General features: G+C 46.9%; 1 protein-coding gene across 2 annotated transcripts; it reads right to left on the bottom strand.

The window, feature by feature from the left end:
* Positions 1-3,981: 3,981 nt before the first annotated feature.
* crispld2 (cysteine-rich secretory protein LCCL domain containing 2) lies at positions 3,982-17,882 on the bottom strand. 2 transcript variants are annotated; one of them, XM_067249447.1, is made up of 15 exons: positions 17,742-17,882; positions 15,030-15,414; positions 13,225-13,343; positions 12,399-12,531; positions 10,468-10,583; positions 9,840-9,940; positions 9,515-9,721; positions 9,359-9,419; positions 9,216-9,282; positions 8,976-9,106; positions 8,783-8,826; positions 8,551-8,623; positions 8,161-8,236; positions 6,810-6,940; positions 3,982-5,780 (listed from the first exon to the last, which is right to left on the bottom strand). In XM_067249447.1, exons 2-15 carry the CDS (start codon positions 15,312-15,314, stop codon positions 5,729-5,731), a joined length of 1,596 nt encoding a protein of 531 aa, XP_067105548.1. In that variant the 5' UTR covers positions 15,315-15,414; positions 17,742-17,882; the 3' UTR covers positions 3,982-5,728. The 2 variants fall into 2 exon arrangements, 1 of the variants encoding a protein (XP_067105548.1); XR_010878176.1 differs by lacking the exons at positions 3,982-5,780; positions 8,783-8,826.
* Positions 17,883-24,443: the final 6,561 nt, after the last annotated feature.

Genomic DNA, 24,443 nt, shown 5'->3' with positions numbered 1-24,443 from the left:
GAAAACATGACATGGATTTCAGGAGAAATAGGTTTTGTTAATGTATAGTGTAAGGCAAGTCGAATGGATTGGGAAATGGACCGGCCGGGATTTGATACTTTTAGAGCTGGAAAGAAAGACGTACTAGCAGTCACATCGATATTGCCCGCATAATCGTACAGTATGATGAAATATTGGGGGGACGTGTCCCCCTGTCCCCCCATAGACTTACGCCTATGCCTCACTCCATGATTAAGATGTCCCAGGAGGGTTTGGAAACAGCACCTCACAGTGGTGATAAGCAGAAGCAGGTCAGATATCTTCCAGTTATCAGCCACGTTTCCACATTCCTCGGTTTTTAGTCCCCCAACTCCTAAATCCAGCATCCTCCCACACAACTCTAGCCCAACAGACCCCCATTTTTCTGAAAACCACATGCTGTTCTATCTGTCCCCCTGGCTGGAAAAACACCCTCACCATTTATCAGATCTGTCATATTAGTTGACAATCTTGGGCCTGCTTAGTGTTTGGGGTCTGTCCTGATCATCCTGGAGCTCTGTGCATGCTGTGTGCGTATGCTTTGTTAACCCAGTTCCCCACCTTCCGATGCCCCATAAACAACTCCCTTCACAGATGCAAGGCCTTCATGCTGTCACAGCCGCGCAGCTGGTTCTCTTCTCTTGAGGCTTGGGGATAAACACACATTTCACGCAGACATCCCAGTAAGCGGGTAAAGTCCAATTAGTGTAAATCATGTAGTTTTACTCAAATGTGCTGTATGTTACATTGCTGGTATCTTGAACTTGTACATGTAATCAAGTCCATGTTTAGACAGAGCAGCCTTGAGCACTACAGGGATGGTTTTGTAGTACAGAGCACGCCAGCCAAGGGCCATCTGACCATAAATTAGAGATTGAATAATTACCCTGGGATTGTCTGGAAGCAATTTACTTATTTTTATGATCTTGATTTAACAGGACAAGAACACAGTAAATAGAGGTTCCTGACAGTGGAATTATGTGAGTGAGTCAAAGCAATATGAGAACTTTTGCAATGTGGCAAATGTTCATTCATGGACACTGGAGCCTCCTAACTATTTGCAGCAGGACCTGACAGTGCTGGACAGTTAGGACTGCTTCATGGGGAGGGCCAGTGACAGTGTCTGTAAACAGCAAGGAGCATGCACACTTAAGGACTCAGCACAGCATTGTTTGGTGCTGTTCTGTAGGACTAGAGATCCTACCAATGGGACCTCATCACACTGGAGCGAAGCTCCATTAAGTTTGGATAGAAAACAGGAGGTTGACACCAGCCTGCATATCCTGGAGGCCCAGAGGTGCATCCGCCACAAAGACCTCTTCCTCTCTCAGCTCTTTACAAATGACTTCATTCATGTAATTGCTGCTCATGCCTTCCCCAGAAATAACTCCCAGGTTCCAGGCAGATGCTGACTAGAAGATCAGTGTGAGAGAGATTCTGCCGGACTTGATTCTGCAGGACTTGGCAGATGTTCCGGAGTCACATGATTGGCCAGTGATACACAGTTTTATTTGGGATCAATTGAAAACAAAGGCAGCCAGGCAAACAACACATACTATAGCACTGACTTGTTGACTGCCACTCCCTGCCATACCCTGACATATTGAAATACAAATTTCCTGCATTGACCAGAGCCCTGTGACTGCAAAAGCCACTTCATCGGGGCACCGTCCAAAGTGTTAAAGGGATAGTTTCATGTAACTATTTTCTTTCTACCGAACTGCTCACACGTTTTTCAAATGTATATTTGGGCCACAAGACAATTGCCATCTAGTTCCAAATAATAAGGGAAGGCAGACAACTCTACAGCTGATATCTCCAAAACTTGACAACTTACACCAAAACAATCTTGATGGATAAATAGCACTCCAGCTAAGAGGAAACATTTGTATTTAAGGTATTGGAGTGAACTATCCCTTTGTGCCTGTAACAAAGAGCTTATGGAAAGTACTTTTTTTATGACAATGTGAGGTGATAACCCAGAAGTCTTCAGGCTGGGCTTCTTGTGTAACCTGGTTTTTCAGCGAGGCTTTATCTGCCCCTCTGGCTCCATACACTCACTCACATCCCACACCACCCCATACAACACTAAGGACAGGAAGACATAGCCAAAAGACTGCCAGATTCCACAGTCCAGCTTCTCCTCCCCCATCAACACACACACACACACAACGGGGTTGGGGCAAAGATGTGAAGGAACATCCGTTAGGTCCAGTGGAGTCAACGTGGCCCGACTCCCGACTCCTTCCAGACAGCAGCTGGTGGATAAAGCTTCTGCTGATGTGGTGCTGTGCTGTGGTGAGCCAGAGGTGCTGAGGCAGCGTGTTCCTCCGACACGCCCTGCTGCTGTTTGTTGGGGAGCATTAGTGTCAGAGTTACAGTACAAGACAGCAGAGGCCTGCTTGTTTCCCAACCCCTGCTGGTCTTCAAACAGCCTGAGACTTCACTGCAGTTCCCTCCAGCTACTCAGCCCAGCTCCACGCAGTCCAGAACCATCCAGAACAGACACTCGCAGCTGGGCTTTATTTAGCATAGAAGACTGCATGTGGTCAGGTAATGTAAAGCAGATTCTACAGCCTAGGGATGATCTGTCAACTGTCTTTGTTCAGAGATGATACAAAGAGGGAAAGATGACAACTGTTGGAGTTTCTGATTCAGCAAACAATCGACTTAGGAACAGAGAGCTGTACAGGTTTCGTTCGGTTGAAGGGAGTCACTTCAGTTTCCAATACAGTATCGTCAATTGTTTACCATCCATTTTCCAATCAGAAGTTTGAGAGTTACTTGGGAAAAATATTATGGCACGTTGTGTGGTGCTTAAAGTACAAGCCTGGTGCCAACATTCAAAGTGAATGCTCTCACAGCCAGGGGAGAGGCACACTTCAACTTGATTGGGAGTAAAACAGCTATCAGCCAGATGTTAATCAGCCTGAAGACAGCCAGCCAGGCGTGGTTCAGCCAGCCAGTCCAAGAGGCTGGATCTCAGCATGGCAGCCAGTAGGATTCAGAGGAGTTGAACACAGTAGATACAGTACTGAGCGATTCATGGCTGTTTAGAAATATTTCTTGCATGCATATTTCTTCATATCTTTTTTTCTGACTGGCCTTGCCATTGTCTGTCTCTTTCTTTATATATAATGTAATACCATGGCTCAACCACTGTGCATGCAATGACTTATATTATGAACTAAATGTGTAGATGTTTGTGGGGGTGGGACAATTTAACAGAGAACCAATATAGTACATTTTGATCAAGATGACATTAGCAGTTGATCTTTTGAGAATCTCAATTGTCATCTGAGAAATGTGGCTACCAAAGCCACTGAAAATAACTGGCATCACCTACTTTGTCACGGGCACTGTGCACTATCTATCAATAATTCCCAGAAACTGTGTTTGTGTGTCTCACTGACATCTTAATCACCAACTGCATCACAGGCACTGTGCGCTACTTGCAACAGATGTCAATGTCATTACGATGTTCATCAACATTGCTTCCTCCCTCACTTGTCGACACTTGGGTGCGAACTTCCTCTGATTCAAGCAAAACACACCTTCAGCCAGCTGCCCAAAAGATAACAATTTCTTTACAAGGGTAGGGGCGGGTGGGTGTCATACTAAGGAGTTTAACTAATTCAGCTTGGTTACACCATGCTAGCAAGTCAAAATAAAGGTCAACATGCCTACATTCATGAAGCCTATATGCTGAAAAAGAGTGTAGTAGTTCCTTGTTCCACCTCATTCCTGCATCATGTCTGAACCTTATTCACATCTTACTTGTGGTCTGTGATGTTCTTCCAAAGACAATATGGACCAATCGTGTGTGGCCTGGCTCTCCATTTCCCTCATGGTTGTGGTGATTGAAGTCTTTCATGGCCCTGTTAGACCTGACAGATCGTGTGATCTGAGAAAAGGTGTATTTTATAACTGACTGCACTGCATGAAAAACAAGGTTGATTCAATATTTCATTCACTTTATTTCCAAATTGTGCAAAAAGTACAAAACCCATCGAATGCATGTATAAAACCATAAAAACAAATTATACTTTTTTATACAGGAAGAAAACACAGATCATTGTATTTACAAACAATTCCCACAGCTGTACAATAAGGTTCCCCATTTATTATTTACCTACCAAGGCGATAGAACTGAGGTAGCATAACCAATCAGAGAGGGTTTAAGCATGAAAAGCAGAGAGGATGATGGGGATTCATAATGGTGGCTTTGCTTCTTTCCATGTATCTTTCTATCCACACCGAGTCTCCCATCAACACACCAACAAAGTCTGCACATTTACATGGTTTCCACTTCACTCACATGACAATCAAGTCCAAAACTGAATTTCAACAGTCAGAAGGACATCTCCAGACTTCTCCAGCTGAAATACGCCCATGCGTGCCTCCAAGATAAGTGCTTTTTTATTACGTCTGTGTGTGTGAGTATCTGAAAAGGAACTGTGCACTGTGGGCACAGAGTATTTTACAAATCATTCCTAAGTGCATGAATGGTAACTTGATCTAAGCTGTTGATGAGAACCATAGGCTCACACACTCAGACTTCTCCCACACAACAAATGACCCTACTACCCTATACCTACAATGGACATTTACACATTCACCTGTCTTGGGCGGGGACCGCTTAAATCTACAGAAAATATGAAACCAAGTACAACGTTACTAGAAGAGTGGGGTCGAAAAAAGATACAATAAATACAGGGAGAGACGTTCTCCTTTTCTCAAAAAAGAACATGAATGAAATGTGAATATTCTGGATAGATCCTTTCAAAGGCCAAGCCCAAACGTGCACCCATTGCCTCTTGAGGTCACAGTGGACAGAAGATTTGTTGTTTTTCCTCCTTCACCAGATCGGCTGCACATTATTGACACTGGAGGCACTACCAGCTTTCTTCAGGAAACACTTCTTTTCCTTGGAGGTTTGCCCTCCCTCCTCCCCTGTTTCCCTCCCTTCCTAAGCTGCCCGTCTGTGCTTCCGTCTGTCTACCTGTCTGTCTGTCTGTCTGTCTACTTCAAGAAGAAAGCCTGCCATCCACAAACTAACTCAAGTATCAGAGCCTAAAGCAAAAGTATTTTAGTAAAAGAAGAAAAATTACAGAATAGGCGGGCTACCAAATATAACATAAACAAAACCAAAAAGTAAAAAACCATCACATTAAAACATCAACCTAAACTCTGTACAGAAGGATTAAATACAGTGTCAATATACATTCCTGTGTATGGAGACCAATGATTTGCTTTTAAAATAGAAACATTCAATATAACAATTTTATTTCTATAAAATATGATATACGTATTTGATTTTAAATCAAGCTGCAACTGTCAAGACACTTATAATTCAGCACCAGCTGTTTTATGTGTCTTGATATTGCACAGCACATTTCATTAACTCCATGTGCATCTTAGAAGAGTAATATCCACATCTGAAGTTGAAAGGGAGAAGAGACACAACGGTCCAATGTGATTTTAGCCACTGCCTTGTAGCATTTGGTTACTATTTATTAGCAGAGAGGGAGACGGGTCTGTTAGTTCAAGAAGAATATCTGCTTCCACCTAGGGCGGGGCTAGAAGACAGACAGATGTGTTGCCGTGGCATCAAACCTGCCGGCCTTTCCTGTCTCTTGAGAGCAGAGCAGACCCCAAAGCCTTGTTTGTCGCTGGAAGAGTGGGTGGGAGGCCCTTGATAAACAGCAACTCACTCCCTAACAGCAAAGACCCGGAATGATCCACCCTCAGTGTTGGTCTTACTGCAGGGGGGGGGGGGGCAAGAGAGAAGGACATGTCAGGGTTCATTCATACAACTACAGAACACTGCTACTAAATCCAGGATGTTGGGTTCAAATCTGATCTATTTGTGTGTTAGCGTGTAACTCCAGTTCAAGTTGTCCTGCATAGGCACCAGTTGCCCATACTAAAGCTCACTAGCACCTTTCCGAAGCAGGGTACCACGGGACATGTACGTAGGTGGAAACATGACTTAAACACTGGCTCATTGTTACCCATGGCTCCAGCGCCTGACCTTTCCAACAACCACTATATAGGGCTATTGTGCCTGGCCTGATGACTTTTCTTCCTACTTCATTAGTGGAGAGGCCTTGAAGGCCTGCCATGCTAACTAATGTCAGGATGAGGCCAGTCCCATTGGCATCCGACAGGGGGTCATTATCTACATAGGGAACTACTGACTCAGCCTTCAACAGCTTCTCCACCCATTCCCTGGGGTAACTGGATAGGCTGTGATTACTTCCTCCTAATAGAAACCTGTCCAAACTTCCTACTGCCGCCCCTCCCCCCCGCTCCCCCCCGCTCCCCCCCTCCCCCCCCCCCTACTTGCTCAAGTCTCTGTCATCTCAGATGGCAGTAAGAAATAAGGCGAGTGTCAGTCTGTCCCACACGGTCTGCCCTGCTCCCCATGGCTTGTCAATACAGACCTCCCTGTACTGGATCACATCAAGGCTAGGAGGCTCCTGCCGTGAAGGCCTCTTGATTCTAGCATCAGATTTCACAGTACTTAGGCTCAGCTGATTTTGGCTTTGCAGCCCCTCGCACACTCCACTGAAATGTCTGGGTAAAGTAAGCAAAGAGTCCATGTGTGGCCCGTCCGCATGCAAAACCACACCATTACTCTTGCAGCCCTACGTGCCAAACATGGACTTGGCCGTAAGGGCTTCCGTGCCTGAGCTGTGCACAACTGGCCCGGGCCACAGACTGACAGGGGAGGGGGGCCGAGGAGAGGACTGCTGAGGGGGTACTATATGGTGTAGGACAGGGCATACCTTTCAGACTGAATGCCGTTCTTCAGGACTCCCACGTAGCTTTTCTTCTTTTCCAGAGGTAGAACGTCCACATGACCTCCGCCAGCCTTGATCACGCCTGCGTGGATGGCAGCTTTGCAGATACTGGAGTTCTGATGGACAGGGGGAGTGAAGAGGGTTAACTTCTATTCCTCAAGAGCTATTCCCATTCCGATCCCAACCTACACTATCGCTAACAGCAATCCTTGGGTTGGGCGCAGTGCCAAGTGACACACACTATGTGAGGGTCGAACTCCAGTCTGAACCACCAGGCCTGGCTCCTGCGTGTGTCAGCCCTGGGCCCTTATCACCCGCCTGGAGGGTTCATTCAGTTCTTTGGTCATTCCTAACATAGGCCAAACTCCTCCACTGCTCACTTGACAAACAGCTCTGCAGCTGAGTCTGGCCAGGCTGCATATATCTGCCTGCTGGCCTTCAGCCAACTCCTGCAGTCAGTCCAGCAGCACCACACTGTAAGTGTACTATACTTTACTCCTGTACTCCTTCTACTGTCAGCTGTAGTTGCTGGCCGGTGCTGATGCTGTGAGTGTTCAAGCTAGAATCACACTCGGACCCTGAAAATCGAAAAAGAGTTTCCTCCAGAAACATGTCCAACATGTCAAAAGCTCAACCAAGAAAAAAAGCGCCAACATACTGTAATGTGCTGTAACAAGTCCAACTCTGTAACAACTGAATAATTGTGTCAAACCTCACTTCCATCTCAAGTTGAAAATGTTTTCAAAGTTTTGAAATGGACTAAGATGCAGTGACAGTTGTAACAGTGGGTCAAACAGTGGCTGCTGTTCACACAGGTAACCTGAGGGTTCCTGGCGTGCCCTGTCTCATTCCGCCTTGCTAGTTCAAAAGGCTCTCTCCTCCACGACTAGGCCCGGGCCTCAGGCACATCCCTGGGCCATTTCTGAGCCAGCCAAGGCCAAGCAGCTGTGTGTGGTCAGGCCCGACACTGGGAGACACATTACGGGCCTGGGCTCACCATGGTTCCCATTCGCAGAATGTTCACACTGCTGATGGGAGGCCGCTTTCTGGGTTCTCCCGCCACAGAGACATCATGGTCTCTTAAGTGCTCCAGGGGACTAGACCACACTCATGTGCTGCCCAGCATAAATCAGCTCACAGCTTCAGAGGAGCATCTCCAGGGAGCACACTGGCACACTAAGGTCTTGTCTGTCTGTAGGAGCTAAGCAGGCCCAGAGGACATGAACCGCTTGACCTCGGAGACCCTCAGTGTTCATGGCTAGCGAACATGGTCACGTTGAGGTCTGAGCAGGACATGCAGTCCTCAGTGAGGAGAGGGAACAGGTACAGCACTTACATCTGTGTAGATGTTGTTGCCAATCACAGGCGCCCAGTAGGAAGGTTCACTCTTACAGTTGGCCGGACAGAGAACTCTGAGGAACATTAAGAGTATGAATTAGTATCAAAAATACAGGTGTGGAGGACCATGCAATCATGTCTGCTACAGAAATAGCATGTCAATAATGTCTGCTACAGAAATATCATGTCAAAAACGTCTGCTATAGAAATATCATGTCATGAGTGTCTTTGTAGTAGTTGGCTGGTGCCAATAAACTGCCTGCTCTGTTAAAAAGATTGAATTCACTCCCATAGATGATGACGATACAGGGCTTATGTACAAGGCGTGTCATCAAGCAGTTATTTCCTTCTGCTCAGTGAGTGATCATAGTGGGTGCGAGCTGGGCACCTGGGGCAGCTGGAAGAGGGCCTCTTGAATGGGCAGATCTCTGCCACGGTGGCATAGCAGTCCACAGACTGTCCTGGGGGAAGAGAGAGAGAGAGAGAGAGAGAGAGAGAGAGAGAGAGAGAGAGAGAGATAGGGGAGGAGCACATCATCACCATCTGCACCAGACATTAAGCACAGTGTCATAAAAAAAGTCCTTGCTCCACTTCATCTACACAAACACTGTTTGACTTACTTTCCACTTTGGCCACCACAAACGCATTGCCAGGCTTGTATTTACTGTAGAGAAATATGTCAGTCAGTCAGGCAAGAAATCCCGTTGTTGCACTAATATTGCATCAGTGTTGCCTCATAGACTGCAATACTTCTGTAGACCTAAGCATGAATATCTGTGCAGATGAAGAAAGAATCACAGCAGAAATATCTACCTAAAAGATTCGATGCCGTTCTTTGTGGCCTTGACGAAGAATGGAAGCTTGTCTTTCCTGGTGGTGTCGACCAGACCTCCGCTGTTATCAATGATGCCATAGTGCATTGCAGCGCGACAAATACTGGATTGCTGAAACATCGAAAGTACACACAATATCAATACCTAGAGCAGAGTCCATTGCATACAGTATGAAGATGGTGTGTAGAGAAAGGCTGTGTTCTATTGTATGAATATTTACCACGTCGTAGAAAAGTGTCCCCCACACTTTGCCTTTCTTGTTCAGACAGTTGGCAGGACAGTTGAACCTGTAGAGAGATGAGGAGGGTTAGGCATGGGCTGAGAACCAAACATACTAATAGTGAGAGCGAACCAAACACAGACCTGTTACAGGTTGCTCCTTTGCACTTGTCACGCATTCTAGTCTCACACTTGATGTTCTGAGCTGCAAAATAAAACCGCACAAATCTTTGAAATCATGCCGCGAATCCAGGAGTAGATTCATTCAACAGTTTCTTCCGAGATTCACGTGTCACTTACCCAGGAAGGTGCTGCCAGAGGGTTTAGGGGTGGAGGGCTTGGGAGAGGACGATCTAGGGTTGGGAGACACTTTGGGAGATGAGGGCTTTTTGGGAGCAGCAGGCCTGGGTTTGGGTTTGGGTTTGACTGTGGTGGTCCGAGGGGGAATGGGCACCTGGGCCTTCTCCACCTCATTCATGTCCTCGGTCTCCGAGCGCTGAGAGTCTCCTGAAGCACACAGAGAAGCAGCGGGTCAGAAACCAGCTGGAAATGTCTAACAACTTTATAACTTTGCTACTTCCTCAACAGGTACATCACAATGAACACCCAAGGAGTGTTTGCTCACCCTTGTAGCAGAGATTATCCCTGCATCCTCCCCCATAACTGGGGGGGCACTGGGAACACGGGCGACCATGTTGGTAGGGAGCCTCCCCAATCCAGTTGCCCCTGGAGATAGAAACCGGTGTTTAGGTTGACTCAGCAAATGAATCAGCACTCAAGCATGGCTGGGCACAGAGCTTCGCAATTATCCGTACGCCCTCTTCACATTATCACCCACCTACACACACACACAATCCTGCGCACACACTCGGTCTTAAAACTGTCCAACAAACTAATGAAAATACTACCCGCTGTTCCGCTAGCAATTAAATCATTAGGGCTGTCTGGAACACGAGACTCCTCTGGTCCTGTTTGACTTTCCTTCTCCTTCATTATTATTCTATTCTAACGCGGGGAATGGAATTTTTCATGGCCTCAATGTGTCATACATACTGCGCCCTCTTAGGAAAACACGTTTACAGGAACATTACACCGAAAAATTCATATTGTCCCGTGTGAGCTGACTGGGGTTTAGTGTTAGGTCCACACACAGCCCACGGCATGTGGCGGACAGGAAGGAGACTGTAAACAGGCCGCCAGAGACCAGAGAGGTGGACGACTGGAGGGATGTGAGAGGAGAGTGTTGGTCTTACTTGGGGGAGTAGTTGCAGACCAGGTAGAGAGCGTTCTCCCAGATTTCTCCCCACACGTTCATCCTTGGACACAGGTGCACGGCACAGCCCACCCTGCTCGTGGTGGCCCAGACCAGCTGCAGACAACGACAACACTGGAGTCACCGCACGTCCCCATGCCAGGCTGTTCACACTGGCGGGTGCTTTATGGAGGTATTATGTAACTATATGTAAGAATGTCATGCACACAGAGTATTTCGACCTGAGGTTTAGCAAGGGGCAAGTCTAAGAGAGAGGCTCAAAGACAGAGGCCCCCGGATAGGAAGCACTATGTTACAGTAGACCTGAGAACTCCCACCATTCTGTTTCCCCTTCTTTCTCTCTGTACACCTCTCCCCCTCATAGATCTGTCAGTGTGGCCACAGGAAGTGGCTCCCATGCAGGGCCAGATTGATGGGGCCGCGGGGGCCATAGGGGCTGGAGGAGCCAGGAGAAGAGACCGCTCTTTCATTCAGACCCAGTCAGAGGAAGGAGACGCACCTGGAGTGTGACCACAGTTTGTTTCCTGTGACACTCTGTGATCATTCTCCGGGTCCCCTTCAGCAGGATAAATAAATGATCACGGTCATTTGGATCGAACAAAGTGAACTCTTGGTAGGACGACTTCCTCTGTCAATAGTACGGCTCGTTGAATGTCAAGCTATAGCACGAATTGAAAACCTGTCTGGCGGTCATTCTACACATGGGATTACAGTGCTAACTTCCTGTTACTTTACAGTGTGTTTCAAAAATCCAACTCCCCTTTTCTCCTCTGTAGCTTTCTCACTGACTCACCCCTCCCTCCCTCACTTTCAGGAATGTGCATCCCGTTCCTGGGCCAAGCAGAGGCAAGGAGCCGTTCAGACTTAGTCAGTTACTCAGCATAGACTCAGAAGCAGCCACAGAAGGGGTGAGAGATCCAGCTGGTGTTGGGGATACCTGTCAACCCTGGAGACAGACTGTGATAGCTAACCGAGGAGCTAGCCTAGCTTATCAGCAGTGGTCAGGACCATCTTCCCACATCAACGAGCATTCCCAGGAAATGAAAGACAAAAACGAGGAGAGGGTGCCCGTATTTGGCATTGTTCCCTGCATTCTGGATCAAAGGAATCCAGGTCAAGCACAGCACTGATTGGAGTGTCTGGGAATGGCCTCCAGATCCTACTGACCTGCCTTTACTGTCAACACAGTGGGAAGGGTTAGCCTGTTTTCACAAACCCATCCAAGATTCTGAGTAAAGTCTATGGGGAGAGGAGGCCAACTCTCTCTCTCTCTCTCTCTCTCTCTCTCTCTCTCTCTCTCTCTCTCTCTCTCTCTCTCTCTCTCTCTCTCTCTCTCTGTCCTTCCATCTTCCCCTGTCCTACTGTTTTCCCCCTGTCGCTTCCTCTCTCTCCACTGGTTCACTCCAAACCCCTCTTTTCCTGTTTACAGCTTACTCCCTCGCTCTTTCTCCAGAAATCTTTTTTTTCTCGAACTTTCCACTCTTGTCAATGCGTTTAATGGCACCAAAGCCCTGCGTCTGTCTCTCTCTGTCTCCGACGCTGACCCTGAGCCGCTGTGCACCCTGTGTTGTGAGCCAGTGTTCTGCTCGCCACCTGTTGTTATCGAACAGTCCCTGAGTAATGGACAGCCTCACCTATGAAGGCCACATCTGCTATGCACCCCCACCACCTGTCTAAAGAGGGGCCACATGGACAGACAGACACATCACAGACATCACCCTTGGAGATAAACTATGCTGGTTCAAAGGAAACGCGTAAAAGACAGTTTAAGCTCAATAAAGATCCTCAGAGGCCACGGAGGATTCAAGTATCTTGCTTTTCTGACAGGAGGGATTGAGAGAACTCAGGTCATGAACTCAGGCTCATCAGTCTATCTCCAGCACGGGGGTGCTCTTTGATGGTGAGGCTCACCTGGGTGTAGTGGGTGCACATGGGCCCAGAGCAGCGCTCGGGGCACCAGGGGTTGCATTCGTGGGGGTAGGGGTACGTGTAGTCCTTCACCTCGTCGTACCAGGCCTGGACATGGTAGGCTGGGGAGCGGTACCTGCAGGACAGCAGCACACAGTCACACCTTGCTTCAACAGCACAGAGAGCTCCAGCTGCATGCCAGGACATCCAGGGGAGAGATCTGAGACGGGCCCTTCGACGGTGCTTTGGCCCCCAGCGCCCCGAGCTGTTGAGTCGGGCTCTGATCCGGTACACAGACCTGCAGCTTGTTCAGCTCCAGTACTAGAGAGCTGGAGCTCCACTGGAATAGAATTACATAAACTAAACATGCCTCCACAGCCTGACGAATCAATGATGGCCCTTCATTGTAAACATTTCTTTTTACGGTAGTGAAAAGTGCTGAGCTCACAGTCAGACAGCGGAGAGGAAGGCAGAAAAACAGGTCAAAGCCGGTGTTGGCATCAGAAGAGAGGGAGAGGGGTGGAGGGAGAGTGGGGTGAGGGGGGGGGGGGAGGGGCTGTGAGAATGAGAGCAGATTCCTGGAAGGACACCTGCTGAGAGAACTGTCCACTGGCACACACAAAGAGCCCTACTGTCAGGCTGCAACAGCGTGAGCACACACAGAACACTAGAACACACCCACATACAAAGGTTGCCATGCAAACAAAGATTCAATAGCAAAAGTTGCAACTTTGCACCTCTCTAAAGGAAAATGCAATTACAGCATTCTCCTAGCCAGACACAATGCATAGTGTACAATGTGTGTGTGTGTGTGTGTGTGTTGTCTCACCTGCCCCAGTGAACAGCCAGGTTCTGTCCGATTGACATGAGCAGATCCTGAGGTCCATGTTCCCACTGGCACTCTTCAGCCCAGTGGGTGGCAGAGCGCTCCAGCTCATCATCCCACACCTGCACACATACACACACACATTCATTTCAATACAGATACAGTAGCAATGCAGCAGAAGCCAACACTTTGTGCTATAATATATATACCTTCCTGCCAAAGCAAATTCCTTGTCTGTGCAAACTTTCATGGCGAATAAATCCCTTTCTGATTCTGATTCTGATATAATGCAGCTCAGGATTTCTCAGTGTAATAACAGGCCACTGGCCTCCCCTCTTCCTCCTCCATCCAGGAGAGCTGACAAAGAGCCGGACACAAGAATAACTGGAGCTCAGGACATGAGGGGAGTCTGGCTCTGGTCCACTACAAATCCCCAGCAATCACAGCAGAATTAGCCCCATTTCCTGAGTGGGTTTCTCCCTACCTGTGGAGAGGTGGGAGGGCAGGGGGGTGACACCTCATCTGTGCCCCTTCTCACCACCAGGAGGGGGGAGGGGTGGGAGGAGTGATTCCGCACAGTGTGGCTCCTTACAGTGCGACTCAGTACATTTCCAGGCCCCTTGGTGGTCACCACTACATACACATACACACACATAGTGCTCACAGCCCACAGCCCACTCTAGGCTGGAACCGTGGGCCTGGCGTCCAGAGCTAGCCAGCTTTCCTGGGGCCTGGCAGGGATGAGGATGGGGAGGGACACAGGGCCTCTTCCTCCGCTTTCCTAACCACGCTGCAGTCACACAGACCACCACACGGTCAGAGCTACATCTGTACTACATTAACCACAATCCCCCATGCCTGGCCATCCAAAGTACATTAGAACCCACTTGTCCGGTCACCACATTCTGTAAACATTGTCTCTCTCAATAACATCCATGGTTCTCAGTACACAATGGCTTGCCATAGCTCTCCTCCTCTCGCTCGTCCCTAACCCCTTTCCCTCCCTTCCGTCCCACATCTCTTCTACCGCTAAGCAATTCACGACTCCTCCTCAGGCAAATCCGGCCTCCTTCGCCCCCTCTGTCCTCCCCTGACCCACCATCGCTCATTTCTCCTGTCTTTCTCTCGCTCTCGCTCTCTTTCTCAGCGTGTAGTGTAGGATCAGGGCAATTATCCCCCTATGAAAGCCGGCTGGCACAGCTTTTTGGTGTGAGTTCATCTTTTCCATGGGGAGAGAGAGGCTTAGTGGTCCAACCACCACCCCTGTCATTGTGGTGGAGCTTTGACCCGGGGCCCATAAACACTCACCTAGATGTAGGGCACCATGTGTCTGACACGGTCACGTCAACAGACCCTGCATTCATTTATTTCACACTGGGGCTCATATGACAAATTCGACTTTGGAGAGCCAGCAATTCCAATTCATCGCTAAAACACCAGATTTGATGACAAGGTATAGTTCACGTCTGCAGTTCCATTAATTACACCTTGATGCATAAACTTGTACGACGGAGATTTCGGAGCTCTGTAGATTGCTAGACTGTTGGTGGTAGCTGACAAGAGCAGATAAGGGCTATCATGGTAAGCTGTGCAGTGGAGTCAGTTGGCTGAGCAGTGAGGGAATCGGGCTAGTAATCCGAAGGTTGCCAGTTCGATTCCCGGTCGTGCCAACTGACGTTGTGTCCTTGGGCCAGGCACTTCACCCTACTTGCCTCGGGGGAATGTCCCTGTACTTACTGTAAGTCGCTCTGGATAAGAGCGTCTGCTAAATGACTAAATGTAAATGTAAAATGTAAAATGTCTCTCACCATGTACTCCATGTTGGAGGCAGTGGGGTAGACTCCTCCCCTCAGCTTGTTGTGCAGTTGGAGGATCTCGTCGCGGTCTGACCACTGGATTGCCCGCCGGGTCCTACTGCCCACTGTGTTGCCGGTGCTGTTCTGGTCTGAATCCTGGTACCGGCTCAGCAACTGCCTGAGCTCAGCCGACTCTGGCAGGAAGAGGGCAGCTGTGTCCATGGCAGAGAGCAGCAGGACAGCCAGGGAGAGGCTGAGGGAGAGGGCTGGCAGCCTTGCCATGGCAACAGTAGTCATCGCTGGCTTGGGTCTGTGAGGAGGGCTCTGGGTCTGGCTCTGGGCGGACTACAGTGGGAAGCCTTGTGCGAGCTCTGCTGCTCCGTGCTGCAGACCTGATCTGTGGGGAGAAAACAGCCTCTGTGACCCTCCGTCCTCGCTGGGAGCCTGCCTCGCTGGGAGGCTGCCTCGCTGGGAGGCTGCCTCGCTACCAGCCAACAAGGTAGGACACAGAGCAGAGCACATGAGCAGGCCGACAGGCACATGCTTAAACACAGCTCACACACACACACACACACACACCAACCCCTGGCACCAAATGCTGGGTAGCAAACATCTGAATTGCTATTGCCTCTGTCTCATTTGCAATTCCAAACGGAGTGAATCAGGGCATAGTCGAACACAGTGTGACATCCCAGAACTCAGCAGAACATCAGTTTGAAAGACTGCTGTGATGATCTGCTGGAGATGGTGGTCGCCACACACCAGACACACTCAAGAGTGATCAATCCTAAACTGGATAATGCATCACTCTCAGACACAGAAGTGACATCAATCCAAACCACAAGTTACTGGAAAGGTTAGTGACCCAGCAGTATAACTCCACAGGAAATTGAAGTGTTTCTATTCCAGAGTACTGCTCACGGAAGACAATTGCTCATCACCACATTGTTACCGGATGATCATCAGCTCAACCAAATCCTCTCCAAGCCTATTTTAACATAATACGAATCCAGCAATTATCCAGGGATGGCCATTCTGATCCATAGCCATGACTAATGATAGTCTTCTATGGATTTCTGAGCTCAGTGCTAAATGCATGGGTATTGACTTGCATTAGGAATTTGTCTTTATTAATTACATGTTGTTTTATTTGTGCTTTGGACGTCTAACCTATCAGTAAACATGAACAGTGCTTAATTAAAGTCATTCATTTTCCCTGACAGCATTGGATACTGGAGTGACGTTTAATTTCACTAGAAAGACAGCAATCAGCCAGGTTCATGGCCCTGGGCTCAAAGCCCAGAATTGACTGGAGAATACAAGCCTGTCCTCATCAGAACTTTCACCATCCTCATCACTCCTACTCTCTAAGCAGAAGAATCCCTGTCCAACTCATTAGACCAGTCACAGAGGGAGAGAGGAGGAAATTGAGAATCACAAGACAGACGAGGTCAAGATCATCTGAGGAAGGCTCAACTTTGAGATCGACATGCATTGGCCCCAGTCACAGTAAGGCTAGATTATGACAAACAGTAATACTGCCCAATTACCCTGTAGGAGAGAGAGAAATGGGGTGAGATGGAGAGAGAGAGATAGAGATAAAAGCGTCTGGATAAAAGCGTCTGCGCTCTGGATAAAAGCGTCTGCTAAAATTACTAAATGAGAGAGAGAGAGAGGGGGTGGGAGGGGGGCAAAAACAAAAGCAGACGGGGAAAGAGAGAGATGGGGAGAGGACGAGCATGGTCTTACACTCATAGCACTCACTGCATCCTTCTATCCTCTCTGGCCTGGAAAGGCGGCATGAGGTCTAACGCCCGGTCTATGTCAACACGCTGTTCCTGTGCCAGCGATGGGCCCAGGGCTGCTGGAAGCCAGCCGGTAGCCCTTCCACCCCACCCCCTCCCTGCAGCCCTTCTCACACCAAGCCTCCACCATCCTTTATTTCTAGACCCTTCTCATCGCTCTCATGAATTTTATACCCCGGTGGCAGACAGTGCAGAGAGGGCTCTCACACACACTCAGGTTGCCTGGCCAACGTAAACATGGGCTCATAGGCGTTGAACCCGGTGCAGCCTGACCTGGTGTCTCTGCAACAACTGTCCTCCACTGCCCCCAAGGCTATGTGAGAAGGCATCGTTCCAAAACACAACTATTAAATACAACCACACCTCACAGACTTTGCTCTTAAATGCTACTCCATCTTCATAACTGCTTTGGTTCAGACAGTTACCTGTGGATGTACACATTTGTATGTGGCAATGCCACTGTTAAAGAGTCTTATTTTTCTGATGGCAGCAGAAAAGAGGCGGAACAGACTGGGATGTATGCCAGCAGTGCACAAGTGGATGGTGAGAAGGATTTTGTGTCCCATTACATGACAAGCACATAGATTTACTGGCTGGTGAATAAGTCTGGCTAGCGTTCATTTAATCTCCTCACGTGCTCACTCTGTATTTTCCTTGACACTCAAGGAGTCAGACAAATACATCTTAATATGATAAGGAGTCTTGAGAATAGTTCATCCATCTTTACCACCCAAATATGGAATTAAATGTTCTAGCGTTATATTAAATTACTGACATACTATATATTTTGGCGGTGTGTGATAGCGTTGAAAATCAACAATGCACTCATTTTTAGGAGATATCACTATTCATCACCTTTCCCTTAATATAGTATTAATTAAATTGCATAATTTAACCAAAAGTTAGGCATCATATTTACCTCAATCGCTAGTATATCTGGAAATTATCCAAAGTTGATTTGGGGAATTTCAAGAGTTTTCTTCTCAGCGCAGATTGATTATTTTCCTTTGGACAGTGCTGCTGGACTGCTTGGCTCGGTGGCGGTGGTTCTGCAGGTTAGAGGAACTTTGTGACTTCAGACTGACTTCCAGCAGCTCCTCAGTGCCTTATATAGTGAGGGAGACCCCGGTCAAGAAGTTTGAAGATGAAAAAAGAAAAGAAAATCCTAATTCATCCGACTCTCCCCCACAAACCAGCCCCTTTCAAGAAGGCTATGTTCTTGGCAAGCATCACAAGCGCTGACGAGTGATGTCGAAATGAAAACGCAAAGTATGTAAATCACTACGAAGAAAATGCGTAGTTAAATTTTCTCTGAGTCAGATTTTTACTACTCTGCGACAATATTTAGAATGACTAAATAACGCGCAAAGTAACTTAACTTTCATACACAGGCGCTAAATCTCAAGTATTAACTGGAAAGGTTAATAACCTAGCAGAATTTCACATGAAGGCTGGAGTGCTTCTGTATCAGAGTACTGCACACCTCACACAATAGCTCATTAGTTTAATCACCACATTGTTACCGGACGATCATCAGCTCAACCAAATCCTCTATGTAGGCTATCATAATTGTATGTCTCATTCTCGTCGCTGCCTATTGTGAAGCTAATACAAACATGTTCTCTCTTTTACAGGTAGAGATGTTTGACCAGTTGAAACCCCACAAAAAAAGTTGTATCTCAGAAAAGAATAACGGCTCTCTTCAGCCCCTTTTCTCGTGGTCGAAGAGGCTGCATGTGCAAACAGTTCAGCTGCAGTTCACCTGCATGATCGACTTTATAATACCGGTACCCCTCTCTCTCTTTGTCTTTTGATTTATTTCTATTTGCTGTGTCTATGGCACTTCTCCATCCTCTCTGATGAATACATAACTAAGGGGGAGCTCACCTTGCTGTTGGTAATACCTCCAGGTATGGAAGCTCCCATCAAATTAAGAACTCCTAGTGAAATTTGACATATTATATTTAGCACGATACAGTAGCAACATTAGGACACCAGACACCTCCCAGTGCTAACACTGCACACATATAGCACATCAGCTCATGTACGGTAGATCTTGTTACAGTACAAACATACACACCACACAAGTACAAGCATTCACTAGAAGACCAATACAGAGGAGCACTGAACCTATGAATGCAGTATAGCCCATCCTCAGTGTTGACATAGACCTTAAGATGTAAAGACTGGCTGCTCGGTCCAGATCAGACGACAGTGTAAACACAGGGGGCCCACAGGGGACCCCACACAGGGGGCCCACAGGGGACCCCACACAGGGGGCCCACAGGGGACCCCACACAGGGGGCCCACAGGGGACCCCACACAGGGGCAGCTGGGTTTGTTTGTGAAAGACAGAGATGACAAACCAAGTTCGTTAGGCTTCCTTTTCTGCATCGCAGGAAAAGCTCACTAACAAACAGGGTTCAGTACTAAAACACTTCAAAACAAGTTGGAACCACTGGCACAGAGAGACGACATGCATGGACTACGAGTTGGCACTGCGACACAGAGGAGCTGAGGGGTTTTTATGTGCTGAAAAGATGATTAATTGGGCTGTCATATAACTTCAAGTTATATCTATCGTTTTACAGGTTTGGGTTAATCGTGTAGTTCATCTCTGGCAGCATTCAGGCTTCTGGCATTTTTCAGGGAATACTTTTACTGAGAATGGAAGCAGATAAACAGGGCTGGTTGGACACGATTGCAGAGTTAGTTGGGAACACGTGCCAGACTAACTAGTCTCTCCCCCTAACAAACGATGTTACCTCAGTACACCAGCCAAGCAACCACAGCAAAGGAGCAAGGCCCTGAAGCAGTGTCCTACGGTTACAATCAGACCACACAGGTAAAAGAGGCAAATATTTTAAAACAGGCCAATTACCATCTGCAAATGGGCTTAGCGTTTGAGGAATGATTAGCTTACTGAAGCAAACACGTTGTTTTATGGTGTTCATGTGTGCTTGACCCAGCAAGACATCCTACTGTTAGGCCCTTGCGGTTAGTATGATGTTCATCTGGGCTTGACTGGCTTTACACATAGAATGAGAGTCATATAGCCATAGCATTAACATGTCTCCTCCCCAACCGTTATCCTGACATGTGCAGTAGTTCTGGGACGCTTGCCTAGAATAAGTCTCATGGATTCAGGTGCTTGGTGTGTACAGAATAATGTACTGTGAGACGGGCCTGCTTTCATTTCCTCCTGACGGTTTCTTAAATCATTGCTGACCCTGACCCAGGGGAACTCCCTAGTCTGGGTGCTGGGGCTGTCACCCTCGTGCCAGAGGCAGGCTTCCATACTCCCATGTCTGCCCGGGGCTGAGGATGATGAGTGGGGTGCTGCCAAACTGGAAATAGCAGCATCCTCGACCACCTTCACGAAGAACCGAACACACCTGTTTGAATCACTTCTCACTTGTCACCAATAAATGAGCTGCAGAGCTCTGATAAGGCCAAACAAAACAATATCAAGGTAACCACAGTAACATTACTGGTCAGTGATGAGGGGCTGGTGTACCTTCTCCAGGGCGAAAGTCTTCTGTTGGCCTTTTCAGGCTGGCTACAGCTGTTCAAAAAGGCCACAGAGTGTGTAGCTGGCTAAAGGCTGCCTCTTTTTTCTTCCAATCACCCGAGAAACCTAGATTGAAACTCAGCAGTTTAAACACTCCGGCCCTGTGCCCAGGTGCCAAAGCACTACAGCTGCTCGCGTGTCAACAGAGAACTGAAGGACAGAGGATGAAAAAAAATCTCTCTCCCTTTCACTCACCCTCTCTGTGGCCTCTTTCCCCTTTTCTGTGAGGCATAGCTCTTAGGTTTTAGTACAACCATGTAACATAAAGAAGAACAGTCCCGTGTTGGACTCAAAGATCAGCCATGAAGTCTGTCAAGGTTTGATGGTTGAGTTGTGTGTCCACAAGGGGGTGCTGTTCTCTGAGGCCTGTGAAGAGATCACCTTCAATTCAGCATCCAATATAAAGATAGAACCCCATGGAAAAAACATAATTTAGGAGTTTACTCACAATTCCACTGTTACTAGAAGAAGAGAAGATTACTTAATACAGGCCTTGGGCTGAACAGCCAGTTATTATCTAGTATCCCATAAGGGCAGAGGGATCCAGTATGACCCTGCGTTTCCTTAAGCTCACATCAGAAAACAGCAACCATGACCTTTGACTGACTGGAACCCCTTGTCCAGAAGTCATGCTCCAGTGAGAGAGCAGACATTGGGTCACACTTACATCAGCACTATTTCGGAACCCCCTCCCTACACGTAGCTTGAGGTTTATTTGGAGAGGGGTGAGGAGACCCTCTAAGCTCTGGTCGCCATGGTGTGTTTGTTGCCCTTAACGACAGAGGGGTACCGTGGAGGAACCCCTGAAAAGGAAGCTGAAACATGGCAATAGGGGAGCTAAGAGGAGGTACTGGGGAGATGGGGGGGGGGCGTGTACATAGAGACAGGACAAGGTCCATATAGTTTGACATACACGACACAGTAAGGGAACCCATTGGGAGAAATAGAGTCTGGCTGCCCGGACAGAGGAACTTTTTCACATGAATAGGAATTTGGCAAGATGGGAGGGTAGCAGTCTGAAGGAGAAGGACCTCTGACTCTTCTCTGGAGGGCACGAGGACCATCCTCGCCAGTCAGAAGCACAAGGAAGAATAGCGCATGCCTAGAATTCCTGTCTCAAGGACAGCAGTTTGTTTGACTGGGCTGGGTTGGTCCCAAGCCAACAGTAGGGGCAGGAGTTCCTGTAACTGCTCTTTGACATTCAAACGCCAAATTACTGAAATGTGTAAGCTGCACCACAGCAAAGTGTTGTTGTAAGGAAGACCTTCTGAGACTATTTGCATTCCCTCTTGTTTTACTGACCTTGCTGCCTACAGCTGGTTACTACAGACAGGAAATTGAGGTCTCGCATTGCAGTTTTCCGGAGCCAAGAACAATGCTAGTGTAAATAAGAAACCAGGTGGTTTGGGGACAGATCTGGACCAGTGATGTTGATAACCACAGTTGTAACCACATACGTTGGACTAAAAAGTGAAATAGCACGTTTTTATTCTCCGTTGCAACGCTTCATCAGGAAGGTGTGACAGACATAGGCAGCACCTCTCATTTCTGGACATCATGTTCTTCTCGGTCCACAGTCTGAAGACTCATTACTCAGCCGACTCTCTCCTCATACTGCTCATATCTTCAGTGGAAGGGAGCATGTATTGGGACTTAGGAGCTGAGGGTTTTTTATGTGCTGAAAAGAACATGTACACTTAGTATGTGTGGTTGCAATGTTTACACAACACTTGATACCAATCTTATTCATGTTCCATACGGTGACACCAATCTTGTCTCCCACTAAAGTTCATCTAGAGCAACCCTTCATTGGCGCAACCTCCTTCAGAGAACCCAGCCAGGTTCCACACTACAACATGGTCTTCAGAAATAACTGTCTTGTTTTGAAATATATCCTGGCTAAAAACATCCACTCAAGTCTTAAAGTAGGTGGGAAAACAAGCAGCAATGCATGGCGTCAGGCTAGAGTGGTTGAAAGGCACACCATTTGGAGTATAGGTGGTCTATCAGTAGGGTGTGCACAGCTATAATTTGCGCTCCATGCCACAAGCCTATAAAGAGGGGATCTTTAGCTACGCTGTAACATTAACAAGCAAAATGCCATGCTGAATTACATATGAAAGTCTTAGAGCAAGAAAACTCCTACAGCATCTTAGCAAAAGGTCCAATTATCTCTGGAGACAAACCACCACAAAAACTGGTGGATGGAAGTCTTGGTACATTCTAGAAAGCTGGGCCAGCCTGGGTAAACCAAACAAGAGCTCACTGCCTCGTTGCCTTTACCGACTCGAGTCAGGAATGAAAGGCAGTCAGCTAGACCACAGCAATTCAGAGGTTATATAGAATATACTGTAAACGCTACACATTTGCTGTACTATTACAAATCCGGATATGGGCAGCTAAATAATGGATACTGGATGCCACTTTACATGACTGTTTGAACATACGCAACAATACATGCACATATACACTGGTAGGATTGGTTTCTCCTTTATTTCAGGCTTTTTGTTTTGGTTTATTGTGCACATTGTTCTGTAGGGCAGTCCAAGGTGTCGAGACAGTTGTTGGAGTATCATAAGAAAGCTAAGCAGTGTTCTGACTAGACTTCATTGGCAAACTGCTTTTTTTCCACAATCTTTTATTTGAACAATAAACAAAATAGTATAACGCTGGAGGCTTAAGATGAAAAGACAGCATATAATTTGTTTTCAGGTCAATATCCCAACACAAGCTCTCAGCAGACAATAGTGTTAGGGAGCACAAACTAAACAGAACAACATCATTGAAGCAATTCGCCAGCACATTTCCTGACCATACTCATAAAAAAAACATTAGGAATAAAACTCGTACAACAGAAAAGCCATCCTTCGGTTTTCAAATCTTCATTCTTCCAAATATTCCTCAGGGGGGAAAGAGAAGCACTAATCAAACCAACGTTGTAACAATGAGTGCATCAGAAATGACCACATCGCCATCAGCACAACACTTAGGTTATAAAGAGTACCGTAATAATACAAATAAATCAGCTCAATTTCCTGTGTGGAATGAGTCATGCAACCAGTGTCATGAGATGATACAACTGAACTGAGAGATGCAGAGGTGAAACTAAAAAGTGGCTTCAGAGCATTAGAGCAAGTATGAAAGGCAACAGGGTCAATATGACTGGATCCTTTGGTTTCAGCGGGGAAAAGCTTCTCACTTTACATGCCCATAGGAAATGCTAACAACTGTGGAAGGAACCAAATCTGCACAAATAAGACTGTAAAAAGGCAGTCACTTTATAAACACAATATACTGTCGAAATATTATATTGCCAATTCATGGAAGAGAATCGTTTGAGTAGTATCACTGAGAAAAGTCTATTACGGAAAATACAAATGATTAACTGATAAAAGTTTGGAGATATCCTGAATAAGTCTCTGCCACCATCAATTAATAAACTCCAAAAGAGGGCAAAAAGAATCTCTTCCTGTTGGCTTGACACCATGTTGAATCTTGTACCTCGTTTTATTTGATGGCCAAGGGTGTGTGCAAGTCGATGTGCATGTAACTTTACATGTGGTGTGCATGTAAACAAAGAGATGTTGAGAACATGATTTGTATTTAGGACAGTACAGGAGTGAACCCCTCTGTACCTGCTGTATGAGCACCTTGAGCCAAGCAATGTTTACAGCTCAGGTACTTCCTGTGATGGCTTGAATACTGGCTAGGCTGAAGTACGGATCCAACACAACAGAAAAAAAAAGAAAGAAAGAAATATGATCAAGCAAAGAACTTGTACAATTTTATTCATTGTTGTGCTTTACCTTGGGTAATTTATCTCAAATACCAATTCAGATGCAAGTTAAATTCTAAGGAAAGGGGCATGGTGATGTTGAACAAATGCAAAGTTTGCCCCGTCAAAAAAACAATAACACAAAAAAAAACATGACATGACTTTTTTATCCCCACTTTACCTCAAATTAACACAATAAATGAATTATAAATGATGCAAAAGCAAAGTATTGAAAACAAAGCAAACATGATTTCCTTTTGTGCGCATTTATTGTG

Source organism: Osmerus mordax, chromosome 13 (assembly GCF_038355195.1).
Source record: "Osmerus mordax isolate fOsmMor3 chromosome 13, fOsmMor3.pri, whole genome shotgun sequence".
Lineage (NCBI taxonomy): Eukaryota > Metazoa > Chordata > Actinopteri > Osmeriformes > Osmeridae > Osmerus > Osmerus mordax.
Note: the sequence above shows the minus strand (reverse complement) of the source record. Positions and strands in the feature narration are given on the sequence as shown.

Bases quoted from the DNA above. Each gene is read 5' to 3' on its own strand.
- crispld2 (XM_067249447.1), bottom strand. From the start codon at position 15,314: ATGACTACTGTTGCCATGGCAAGGCTGCCAGCCCTCTCCCTCAGCCTC. The intron at 9,722-9,839 runs GTGAGCAAACAC...TGTGTGCTTCAG, and splicing joins GGATAATCTCTGCTACAAGG to GAGACTCTCAGCGCTCGGAG. The intron at 9,107-9,215 runs GTAAATATTCAT...TCGATGTTTCAG, and splicing joins GGACACTTTTCTACGACGTG to CAATCCAGTATTTGTCGCGC.